Raw genomic sequence first — 13,518 nt, 5'->3', positions numbered from 1 at the left:
TCTTCCCATCTTGTAGATGTAGTATGACATATCCTGTGATATATTCATACATTAAACGGGTTCTTCATTTTTCTGGACTGTGTAACATACGTGCGTTGAATGTAATAAAAATGTGGACGTGAGACGTTAATTATCTTTGACTCACCAAGCGAATGTGGCCATTTATTTACAGAATCAAAGTTTAACATCAAACATTTACATTAATTTGGCAAAATATGAAAATAACAACATAATTAATCAGCTTTACAGGTAGTGAGTAACAATACGGCGATTGTTTCACTTTTCAGCAGAACAGCAGACATCAATCCACACGGCGGTGGATGAGCACTTTACACAGACATTTCTAAAATATCTGTCAATGATTTCTACTTGATAGAAGAATTTTTAAAGATGGAAAGATGAAGTTTAGCGGGAGTGAAAGATGGATGAGGGAGAATGTGGTGTGTATGAGTGAAAAGTGTTGACAGGACGACACCCTCCATCCGATCCAGCTTTCCTCGGTACGCTCAGTAGGGGACTAGACTCATTTACCTCTCTGACGATGAATCAGAAGAAGAGGAGCTCCAGTTCACGCTACCTTTCAGCGTCTCCGTAGGATGGCAGAGATACATCCGGAGTGGTGACGGGACTTCGTCAACAACAGTTCACCTCACCGGGTGGACTTCACATGAGTGGGGTTCTTCAGAAGTTCCACTCAGAGGTGGAAGATGTTGTAATCCAAACTCGGAAGAGCCTTATCATGGCTGGACTTCTGTTCTCCCAAACGACTGGAGCTGCAAACTCTCCAGCCCGACTCCAACGGCAACTGCGACCCAACAGCAACTTCACAGAACTGCCACTTCACAGAACTGCGATCATCTGAGAACTGGGCTTCACAGAACTACTGCTCACAGAACAACGACTTCACAGAACTGCGAACATCTCAGAACTGCTACAACACAGAACTGGGAGAACTAGGAAGTACCGACATTTTAAAGGGCTCTATTCCCGGTTCATTTGAGAGTTTCTGATTGGTCAATATCAACCAGACAGGGGTGTGTTTTGTGATGTAAGGTGTTATGGAAAGTCAGAAACCAGCAAGAATGTTATGGAACAGATTGAAAATGTTTCCCAGACAGGCGAGAGAAATGTTTGGGCGAGTTTGGAGAAACAGGTGCCAACTTCTCTGTTTACGTCTGAGAGGATTTAAAAACAAGACAGTTGTTCCACACTTGTCTGCTTCGACTCCTGACCTTGGAAAACGTACACTGCTCATTCAAAGACAGAAATCAGAAAATGCATAATTACTCTGTAACAGGCCTTAACATGAATTCTACTTTGCATAAGCAACTAAAAATCATTGTTACTGTTTTACAGTTAATAAAATTGATTAGTTCACTGTAACATCTAAAATGTTTCAACTAAAACACTTTGATTATCAAACATTTGTAAAACAGTAATGATAATAGAAAAGAGAGTGTTCTTTCACTTGAATTTTCAAGAAAGAAAGTCTCAGGATGGGTGAACCTGTATTTCTGGATGCAAATCAATGAAATGACAGTTTCTGACCATATGATCCTAAGGTCAAGATTTGACATCAGGTCAAGTTCACTACAGATAAAACGGGGAGCACGGTGGCGCAACTGGTAGAGCTGCTGCCTCTCAGTGAGCAGGTCCTTGGTTCAAACCCCGGTCCAGGGGCCTTTCTGGGTGGAGTTTGCATGTTCTCTCCGTGCATGCGTGGGTTTTCTCCGGGTGCTCCGGTTTCCTCCCACAGACCAAAAACATGCATGTTAGGCTGACTGGTAACTCTAAATTGTCCCTAGGTGTGAGTGAGAGAGTGAATGGTTGTTTGTCTCGTTTGTCTCTATGTGTCCCTGTGATGGACTTGCGACCTGTCCAGGGTGTACCCCGCCCCTCGCACAGTGATTGCTGGACATGGGCACCAGCGACCCCCGTGACCCAAAATGGAATAAGCGGGTAAAGATAATGGATGGATGGATGGATATATATAACAAAGGCACTTTAATAATCCTTTTCCTGCTCTGTAGGTCAGTTAGTACCATTCGTAATCAACGCTACCATATCCATGCCAACCTGTCCTTTGCCATCTTGGTGGCTGAGATCTTTCTGCTCATCAGTTCTCGCTTTGATCCAGGCACGGTTAGTACACTTCCACAAAATGAACTCATGATGATTCTCAGACCTGGAATCCAGAATATAGGAGTTATATGTGTGTGTGTGTTTTTCTTGCGCTCCCAGCTGCCCTGTAAGGTCATGGCCATCCTGCTTCACTTCTTCTTTCTGAGCGCTTTTGCCTGGATGCTGGTGGAAGGCCTCCATCTCTACAGTATGGTGGTAAAGGTGTTCGGCTCTGAGGGCAGCAAACACTTCTACTACTATGGCATCGGCTGGGGTAGGTAATATTTAATCAAATATTGTTACAGAAAAGGTTGGTTAATAATACAAGCTTCAGTAAGTAACACTGACTTGTTTTAGTCTCAGTGAACTTGAGATTTAAGAAACTCAGTGCATAATTACATTTCCTTTGACTTCTGGTGTGCACATGAACTCCCTTTAACATGTTGAACCTATTAGTCCAAATGATCCATTTTTATGACTTCCTTTCCATTGACTAGAGTAATTTTTCATTTTGTGTGATCATCTGCAAATTGCATGCTGAAGACTTGTCTGACAGCTAAAAGTATAGCTGTTCTACGAAAAGACAGACTCATTTAAAGCAATTACAGCTGTTATTAGGTGTTATGAAAAATATATTTCATGAACTGTTTCAAGTAGCAACCCAGCTGGGAGACTAAAATTTAAAAAAAGAATATAAATGATTAATTTTAAGAAGATGAGGGACATGTTGCAAAGGAAATAAGAATCAAAGCTGGATGACGGACACAACTTGAGATGAGATCAAGCCCTACAAGTCTTCTTTGCTTTGGTTAAAGATACCCTGAGGAGTTTTGACCACAAACCAATACAATGATGGAAAAAAAATGGTTTGCAAGGAAACAACTTTAATCATCAAAAACTCAAACTTAAAATATCATGTTTGATTTAAAATTACAATGTTAGTTGTATGCATAGGTCTGTGTTCTTTGAACATAATGTCGAAACACTCGTTTTTCTCATTGCCAGTTTTAATTTAAAATGCTATCAAACCTTTCGTGAGTTTAGTTCATGGTGTCACAACTATTCAGCCTCAGCCCTCTGAATGTGCTGCCGTGTCCGGCTTTTATTTCTTCATTTGAATTGACATATCTAAGTCACTGACAGGAAAACCATCTTTTTAAATCTGATGCATCATAAGACTTAGATCTAACATTTATGTTAGATTAAATTATTTAGAAAAAGCCACTATTACTATATATAAAATTAAGAAAAACTACTAGTAAACTTAGATGGCTGTTACATACTAAAGCAGAAGAAGGTGTAAAATGCTTTTTAGCTATTATTGGATATTACCTTGTTATTAAAAGGCTATATCTGTACGTGATCTTTATGTATAATTTTTTTATAGATTTGTTTAGCGCTCTCTGCCCATAAATAAAAGCTGAATCGTGCAACAGAATGCACAGTAAATGTTAAGGTCAGTCCGTGGAGCCTCCCTTCACACTGGATGAAGAACACACTAAGCTTTTTACAATCGATTGGAAGTGACTGGATTCTGACAAATTTGGAAAATCTCCTTCAATGTCAAGGCAATCATGACTGTACAGTCTCAGTACTCACTAGTTAGGGTTTTCCTGCATGTATATATTTTATTTATGCACAATAATCATAAGTCTACAGAAAATGTTATCAACACAATGCAAAGTTTAACTCTCTTTCCACAAATTACCAGACCCAGCAGAATAACAGCGTATTCGACCACTCTGATTGATAACATCTTCACAAATGATATTATAAATAAATCAATAGGAGGACTATGTCAGTGATATCAGTGATCACTTACCTGTCTTTACAGTATATGACAGCAATTATAATACTCGTAAATCAGAAAACCAAAAGTTATATAGAAGGGTGAGAACAGAAGAATAAATAAAAAAAATTTAAAAGTGACTTGATGGCGCAAAACTGGGATATTATCTATCTATCTAACATAAATGGTGCATACGAGGCATTTCTTGATGTATTTATGGAATTATATAATAAACATTGTCCAATTAATATGTATAATAAACAGAATAAATATTATAGTTGTCTTTGGATCACATCAGGACTGCAAAATGCCTGTAAAAAGAAAAATACATTATATAAAAACTTTATAAGATTAAGAACTAAGGAAGCAGAATCTAAATATAAGAAATATAAAAATAAATTGATAACTATCATTAGGTTTTGCAAAAAAATAAAAATACAACAAAAAATGGATGAAAATAAACATAACATTAAAGAAATATGGAATACCTTAAACAGTATTAAAAATATATTATAAATAAACAGGATTAGCCAAATTATTTTATTGATAAAGATTTTGAAAACTATAATATGAATGAAATAGCTAAGAGTTTTAATCATTTTTTTGTAAATATTGGACCTGATTTATCTAAAATGAGCCCTGAGCTGCCACATACTGAACCAAATTTAAATAAAATAATAAACAGGAACCCCAACTCAGTGTTCCTCAGTGCTGTGACTGAAGAAGAAATAATTGACATTGTAAATAAATGTAATAATAAACAGTCTACTGACTTACATGGGATTGATACGAGACTGGTAACGCATGTCATTGAGGGGATTTCTAAAGCATTTACATATATTAGTAACTTGTCATTTCAAACTGGTTCATTCCCAAGTAAAATGAAAATAGCTAAAATATTGTCGTTATACAAAAATGGGAACAAACATCTCTTCACTAACTATCGACCAGTCTCTCTGCTGCCACAGTTCTCTAAAATATTAGAAAAATTAGTTAATAACAGAATGGAAACATTCATAGATAAACATAAATGAATCAGTGAAAGTCAGTACGGCTTCAGATCAGGAAGATCAACAATGCAAGCCATTTTAGAAACTGTAGAGGAGATAACTACTGCGATGGATAACAAGAAAATTGCTGTTGGAGTGTTGTTGGACATCAAGAAGACATTTGACACAGTCAATCATGATTTATTACTAAAAACAACTTGAATGATATGGGATATGGGGAGTAGCACTAGACTGGGTTCAAAGTTATTTGAAAGGCAGACAGCAGTATGTGAAGCTGTGAGATGTTTGTTCTGGATGTTTGGACATTGTTTGTGGGGTTCCTCAGGGGTCAGTCCTGGGTCACAAACTGTTTATAATTTATGTAAATGATCTATATATTGTACCTGAAATAATGAAAAGTATACTATTTACTGATGATACAAATGTTTTTTTGTGTTGGAGATGACATGGAACAACTGTTAAAGGATGTAACTAATGAACTGAATAGACTTAAAATGTGGTTTGATGAAAATAGGCTGTCCTTGAACCTAAACAAAACAAAAATAATGTTATTTGGGAACTGTCAATCACATACAGAAATTCAAATACAAATAGATGGAGTGAAAATTGAAAGAGCTCATGAAAACAAATTTCTTGGTGTCATTATTGATGATAAACTCAACTGGAAACCACACGTCAAATATGTTCAAAGTAAAGTCTCAAGAAATATCGCCCTCTTAAACAAAGCCAAGTCGGTCATAGAACAAAAAGCATTACATGTACTCTACTGTTCACTAATCTTACCTTATTTAAGTTATTTTGCATAAATCTGGGGCAATAATTACAAAACTACAACTACAGGCATTAACAATACTACAAAAAAGAGCAATAAGAGTAATCCATAAGATGGGATATTTAGAAAGCACTAATACACTATTTGTCAAATCTAAATTAATAAAGTTCATTGACATAGTGTAACTACAGACAGCTCTAATTCTTTACAAAGCAAAAAGTAAACAATTACCAGAAAACATTCAAAACCTGTTTAAAGTTAAGGATCAAATTTATACGTTAAGGGGAATCACGGTTTAAAATATACAAATTTAGAACTAGAAAAAACTTTTGTGTATCAGTGAGTGGAGTCAAACTGTGGAATAATTTGAATATTGAACTTAATGTCCAAACATAAAACTGTTCAACTTATCATATAAACATATGATTATTGCTGGATATAATATTATCATTCAATTATTGTTGGGGGGTTTTGTTAGTCGTTATTGATGCTTTTGTTTTTTGTGAAGTTAAAGGAATAATAATTGTTCATCTACTATAGTTAACTGAAATACATAGATGGGATAAATATGGGTTTGGTTGTTATATGTATGGATTATACATGTAATGAATGTAAGATTATGCAAGTGGTTAAGGAGTGGGAATTTTGATAAGTTTATACTTCTACCCACTCCCTTGAATATGTAAAACAAAAAGTTTTGACATTATGCTTCATGCTGCTTTTTTTTTTTTACATATTCAAAATATAATAAACTAAACTAAACAGTACATCTATGCACGTGCCTTAGCAAGGGAGTGGTGACGCAGAGGTTAGAGAAGGCGGGGCATGTGATCGGAAGATCTCTAGTTCCACTCCCAGTACTGACAACATCAAAATGTGGGTGGGATTGGTGAAGCACCCACACCTGCCTCAACCCTCATTTGCCTCACTCTGGGCCCTTGAGCAAGGCCCTTAACCCCCACCATCTGCTCTTCCAGGTGTCCTAGATGGCAGCTCTCTGCTCCACACAGAGGGCTGTAGTAGCTCGGTGGTCTGTGGTTGCGTCAGGAAGAGTATCTGGTATAAAAATAATTAGCGAGTCTTGGTGCGACTTAGTTCGCTGTGGGACCCCTGAGGAATGGAGCAGCCGAAAGAAGAAGAAGAAGAAGATACACGTGCCATAGCATGACTCTTTCATACCGTGTCAGGATCATGCCATACTAGCACAATGCTACAACCACGGGTATCACGTATTTACAAAACTGTTTCCATAACCTAGCCCATGACTCAGTCCTGCTTCCTGCCATGAGTGTGGGTGCCATACTCTGCCACCATACTTCCTCTGAAGGACCCAATATGCTGCTACCAACACGATAAATCACGTTATGAAAGATTTGTGCATACTCAAAGCAGTCACTGACCTATCATGCTCTACTTGTGACGAGGAGCTCAATGCATTCTTAATATGCACCTGAAGACTTTGCCAAGATCCTGCAGAGATCATCCACATTCTTGATTTATTTATTTATTTATTTATGTGTCCATCATTGCACCATCCAGTGTGAAGAAGGCTTTAATGGAGACTGTCACAAAACAAGGCAGACGAAGGCTTGCTGACCCAAATGCAGACAATGTAAAACAACTATCTTGGTCATAAACTGAACCTTTTATCACCAAAAATGAACAGGACTCAGAGAAAAGCAGGAAAACAGCAGTATGTAAGTGATGAAGTTCTGAAAAACTGAGAAATGAATTTAAGCAAACCGGGACCATAAATACACAATAAGAAGATGCAGCATATGAAACATGTGTGCTGCTGAGTACAGATTCTGGCCAGGTGTGACAAAGAAACAGGGAAGGACAGCTGACAAAAGAGCAAATGTAGGAAACAAAATAGGCAACAGATACAAAATGGCCAAGTTAAGCAAATACAAAACCAATAAATCAAATCAGGGACTCATTGTGACACAGAAAGAATACAAATGGATGTCAATTAAAAACAACTTTTGTTTCAAAATTGCCAACAAAACTTTCTCCATATTACTCAAAGTACTTTGTAATTTGGTCTGGTATACTTAGTGTATAATCCCTTAACATTATTTTTCAACCTTTATTTAACCTTTATTTATTTATTGGCACACGGACACAATAAACTGTATATAGAGTGTTTAATAGAAGTAAAACAATGATGGATAAAAGTGGGTACCACAGTCTATAAACTTGCTTTAAGCTGCACAGCAGGTGAATCATGTCATGTTTTCTGTCACATCAGTGTAACTGCATCTTCTGACAGGTTCTCCGCTGGTGATTTGTGTTGTATCCATAACATCTGCCTTTGACAGTTACGGTGACAAGTAAGTATGACAAGTGCATGGGGGTGGGGGGGTAGATGACGTGTACCTAATTTAATTAAAGTCATTGCATAAGAAGGACATCACCTGTGAAGATTTGAGCTGTATTTAAAGTTTTAAAGCTTGTAGTTCAAGAAGCATGACATTCATTATTGACTTCACATTGGAACATTTTTACCTGGGAGGAAACACCTTTTATTTGTGAACGTTTAAGAAGCATTTACACTGTTGTGATCCATTTAGCTTCCAGCATCTTTCCTGTTCCACAGCTTTTGTGCTCTTTCAACAAACCATATAACAAAACGTTCAGCTCGTTCAGGAGAAGGGTGCTATGACTTTTGGTATTGGTACAACTTTAGCTTTTTGAAATATTTAGTCTTTTCTGCCATTTTTTCTCATAGGAAATGAATTGAGCTCATTTTACCTCCTTCACGTCTTTAGATCTGTTTACAACCTTTTACTGCTCCTTTCACATTTTGTCCCGGTTCAGCTTCTTTTGGCTGCCTTGTGCAAATTTAAACTTTTTTTAGCTAATTTCAGCTGTCTTTTCTTATGTTTTGTGATCCTTTCAGATTCTTTCTGCTAACTACTATATTTTGTGTTTCTTCTAACTTCTTTCTGCTGATTTCAGTTTGTTATGCTCCTTTCAGCTTATTTATTTGTTTCAGCTTTTTATACTATTTCAGCTACTATTTAGCCGTTTTTATGCAAATTTTAGCTTTTCCAACTAATTCCATATTTTCTTGCACTCATTTCAACTTTTATCAGCCCGTTTCTGCAAAGATGTGCTCTCTCCACCTAATTCTGGTCATTTAAGTTGCTTTCTGCATTTTTAGCTACTTTTCAGTTGGTTTTTTTTGCTAATTTCATATTTTTTCAAACAAGTTCCACCTTTTTGTGCTAATTTCTGCTTCGTTCAGCCTAACTGGGCAAACATGTGCTTGTTCTACTTCCTTCCACTAACTTGAAGCTAGTTCTACCTTTTCAGCTAGCGTTTTAGCTTTTTTAGCTAATTTCAGCTGTTTTCAGATAAATTCCAGTTTTTCCATGGTAATTTTTGTTACTTTCAGCCTAATTAACATCTTTATGCTAATTTAATCTTGCACCTTTAAGCTTTTTAATGCTAGATTTGTCTTTTTCTGCAATTTCAGCTACTGTTTAGCTGTTTTATGCTAATTTTAACTTTTTCAACTAATTCCACTTTTTTTTTTAGCTTATTTCAGCTCTTTCCCCTTCCTTCTGGTAAGCTTATTTGCCTTTTCAGTTATTTTTGCTAGATTCAGCTTTTTAGCTAATTTCAGCTTTTTTAGCTAATCTCCTGATTGTTGTGTTCATTTCTGCTTATTCAAACCTAATTCAGCAAATATGTCTTCTTCATTCTTTCTTCTGCTAACTTAGGCTTGTTCTTCTTTTTCAGCTAAAATTTAGCATGTTTTTTTTTTCTAATTTTAGCTGTTTTTCAGCTAGTTCATCAGCAATAAACATTCACACTGAATTTTCACAGGAAATGCAATTTCTCTAGTTTGTATTGTCATCTTTTTCATTTATTTATTTATTTTCCCCCTTTTCAGCTGTTGGCTATCACTAAAGACGGGGGCCATATGGGCGTTTGTGGCGCCTGCTCTTTTTGTTATTGTGGTAAGGACCTTTTCTTCCAACACATTGTGACTGTCAGCCCATTTGTTATTAAATTGTATAAACCTTCTGATGCAGGTGAACATTGGCATTCTGATATCTGTGACCAGAATCATTTCTCGAATCAGTGGGGAGAATTATAAGGTTCACGGCGATGCCAATGCAGTCAAGTGAGTTTGTTGACTCCATCATATTCTTTTAATGGTGCAGCATATTTATTTTGTCAAAAGCTATCGTTACAATCATGCTTATCTCTCGGTTTGCTTGAAGGCTGACAGCCAAAGCAGTGGCTGTGCTCCTGCCCATTCTTGGCATTTCCTGGATCTTTGGTGTTCTTGCTGTCAACACACACTCGCTGGCATTTTTGTATATCTTTGCTGTATTCAACTCATTACAAGTAAGTTCTTCTCTTTTCAATCTTTTTTTCTGATTAAAGATATGATGTCTGTCTTGTTACATTTGTTTTAATTCTTTTATTTTTTAGGGGTTTTTCGTCTTCTTGTTTCACTGCCTCCTCAACTCTGAGGTATGGGGCGAAACGTTTGGTGCATGTTTTTTACTTGTGCGTTTTGCAAACTTGTGTTGGTAAAGAACATGTTTCTTCTAAGGGGTCATGAGCTTTGTTGAGATGAACTTACATTCAGTTTCAGTCAGTCTGAGTCTTTTTTTTTAATCTTTAGGTCAGAGCTGCATTTAAACACAAAACCAAGGTGTGGTCTCTTACCAGCAGTTCTATCCGAAACATCAATGTGAAACCATTCAACTCTGACATTGTGAGTGTTGAGGACAAAACACACAATTAAACATATGTGACTTAGCTGACTCCTAAATGCCTAATGCTCTGTTGTTCACCTTCTCGTGCAGATGAATGGACACAGGGAGGGTGGAAGCCCCACTAAGATGCACACATGGGACAAGAGCACCAACTCGGCCAACCGTATCGACCTTTCTGCTGTGTAGAAAGTAAACTTACAGTTTGTGGCAAAACCCCGGCTGGAGATTTGTTCGTCTGAGTCGTAAAATAAACAGATACTTGTTCACGCCAATGAAAGTGATGCTGAAGGACACACCTAAGGACAAACAGACTCGTGTGAGACTGTGCCTCACATCTCTCCCACCAAACCAGAGAAAACTATATTTAATCATGCCAACCAAGCCTGTGTAGAATAATGTCTTCTTCCTCTGTTGAATCTGTTTATTGCTGCAGGCTTGTTTGCTGTCTTTATGAGAGCTGCATGGTAAGGCTTATGTAAAGTTCATGTCTGTTTAATAGTATTTTAAAAAGGTAGGCTCACACATTCAATGTGAAACCAATGAATGACAAACAGCTTTGCAAAACAAACAAAAATACTAGGGATGCACAATATTATCGGCATGGCATCGGTATTGGCCGATATTAGCGATAAAGTTAAATATCGGCCATTTCACCAAAATAACTCACTGATATAAAAGGCGTTGTTTATATATATATATATATATATATATATATATATATATATATATATATGTGTGTGTGTGTGGCACTGTTTTTGTATGACGGTTCAAGTGTAGTCATTGTGTTAGTGAGAGTAAATATTGTGAATAAATATGACATTAAACATAATCCAAGTTGAAGTGTTGCATCATTTTCAGACCCTTTTTGACATCTGTATTTAGTAACAGGCCAAACTGACAAAGACCATGCAGAATAATGTAGTATTTTATTTCCACAGCAAAGAAAGCTATGTAGTCTCTGTCAGTAGGTCTGGGGGGGGATTGGTATTGGTATCGGTTATCGGTTATTGGCCAAAGTTTTAACATTAGTATATCAGATATCGGCCAAAAATCCAATAGTGCATCCCTCAAAAAATACATAAAATAACTAAAGTGTTTATTCGCTGCATGCATCACAGATTTTGTAGATTTAATGCATGCATGAAAGACCACATTTGAGTTTATGTTGTTTATTTGTCATGTGCAGGTTAACACAAGTTCAACAATGCAATGAAATGTTTGGGATGAGACATTTTAATCATTATCAGTCAGCACTATTTCATTTTTTATAACAGTATATTTCTACAAGTCAGAAATAATTTAAAAGCCACCAATCTATTAAAGAAAATTGCAGTTTATGAAAATTCAAGTGTTTAAATGTATCTAAAATGTTCCAGTAGTTCAGACGTGTAACAGAGGCGCATGAAGCTTTAAAAGTTTTACAATAAAACGTGATCTGTGAACCAACAGGCTGGCGGGAAAAGTCTTGATGTCGGTGCCAGAGAAGAGAAAAAAAAATCATTCTGGCAATATTCTATGATTGGAAATAAAAAATTACCACAGATTTGATCAAAATTTTGTTTTAATTCAGAAATTCTTGCCATGCGTTTGAAAATACAAAATCAATAGGCCTATTATAGGTGGCTGGTTGAACTGATTGTAAGGACCAACACGAGCGTGCATTTCACCTTCATATCACTAATATGAACTCTTCTGGCTGAACTCCTCTTCACTTTGTATTTTTGACTTGTCACTGAAAATATTTCTACCAGTTTACAGAACATCACAGAAGCAGTTTGTTTAGTATGAAACATCTGAAAGTGTTACCGATCTTTTTTTCAAACATTTGTACAGATGAATGTTTTTTTTTTTTCACACAAAGAATTAGTGCAACAACATCTGCTTTTACTCATGTACATAAAATGAAATACTTCAAATTGAAATAAGCATTTTCTGCCTATGCTTAAATGCAATTACACACTATGGACAGAATAAAACCAATAAAATATAGTGTAAGTTGAAATTATGGTGTTATTTTATGTCTTGAAAACTGTACCGTCACCAGCTCTTAGTTGTTTTTATCACAAAGGACAAAGTACAGATTTTATCTGGATGCACATCGACAGTACACGCCTAATCTAGTTTTTTGAAACAATAACAATAAATGCTATGAAAATGAATTCAACTCTCTATATATTTATTTATTTTTGTATTTCTGATTATGTTAAGTCTCCTTTAAAATGAATGTTACTAGCAGTGTTTAGTATGTAAACTCTGTTGGTGTGTTTTTTTTTTTTTTATTGTTATTGGCTGGCTTAGTTCCAGTACCTCACACCTTTTGTAAGCTGCCACATCTTAAACTAAGCTTTTTGAGAAATAGTGAATAATATGTACTGTTTATGTATTTTAAACAATTCTGTGAAGTTTCATGTTTTTAGCTACTTCTGTTTTCAATACATCTTTTAAAGTTGATTTCTTTTGGTACAATAAAATATGAACCATTCTATTAAAAAAGGGACTTCAAATTGTTGTAATGTTTCTTAATAGCCTGATTTTGTTTAAGGTTTTCTTTATCTTACAGTTTGCCAGCATTGTTTTACTTTAAGTAAATCTGCACGTCCTCTTTATGTCAAATTTAAACTTTAATATGCATAAACTTGTACACTTACCATTTAATTTCTGATATCCTGCGGTACTATGTTTTGTGCTTCTAATTATCATCATAAAAAACGTTTTGTTAAGACAGATTTTTTTTCTTTATTGCATGATTTTCACCATAATGCTCAGATCTGCATGTGCTATACGCCAACTTTCTACTTTATTGTGCTATTTAGTGGAAGTGTGGATGCCAGTGATTAATATAATTATGAATCCATTCTGATGGTGATCTGCTTTGGTCTGTAAAATCTTTGGTCATAAGAGCAAACAAGGACATATGAATGGCAAAGGCAATTATTTGTAATCAATTAAATATTAAAGAGTTTGAAAGCAAATGTTTCCTTGTTTGAATTTGTCAATGTTGTTTTATGCAAAGATAAATTATTATTATTATTATTATTATTATTATTATTATTATTATTATTATTATTATTATTATTATTATTATTA

General features: G+C 35.7%; 1 protein-coding gene across 1 annotated transcript in view; it reads left to right on the top strand.

The window, feature by feature from the left end:
* Positions 1–10,772, top strand: part of adgrd1 (adhesion G protein-coupled receptor D1) — a 58,213-nt gene extending 47,441 nt beyond the window's left edge. The window contains exons 10-18 of the mRNA XM_037680696.1: positions 2,031–2,142; positions 2,242–2,395; positions 7,965–8,025; positions 9,594–9,660; positions 9,736–9,827; positions 9,928–10,054; positions 10,142–10,183; positions 10,338–10,430; positions 10,522–10,772. Of these exons, the coding sequence (XP_037536624.1) occupies positions 2,031–2,142; positions 2,242–2,395; positions 7,965–8,025; positions 9,594–9,660; positions 9,736–9,827; positions 9,928–10,054; positions 10,142–10,183; positions 10,338–10,430; positions 10,522–10,617 (844 nt within the window). The 3' untranslated portion in view covers positions 10,618–10,772. The remainder of the gene's footprint in view (positions 1–2,030; positions 2,143–2,241; positions 2,396–7,964; positions 8,026–9,593; positions 9,661–9,735; positions 9,828–9,927; positions 10,055–10,141; positions 10,184–10,337; positions 10,431–10,521) is intronic.
* The last annotated feature ends 2,746 nt before the right edge of the window (positions 10,773–13,518 follow it).

Source organism: Nematolebias whitei, chromosome 8, assembly GCF_014905685.2.
Source record: "Nematolebias whitei isolate Nwh7 chromosome 8, NemWhi1, whole genome shotgun sequence".
Lineage (NCBI taxonomy): Eukaryota > Metazoa > Chordata > Actinopteri > Cyprinodontiformes > Rivulidae > Nematolebias > Nematolebias whitei.
This window is presented reverse-complemented; position numbering and strand designations above follow the sequence as displayed.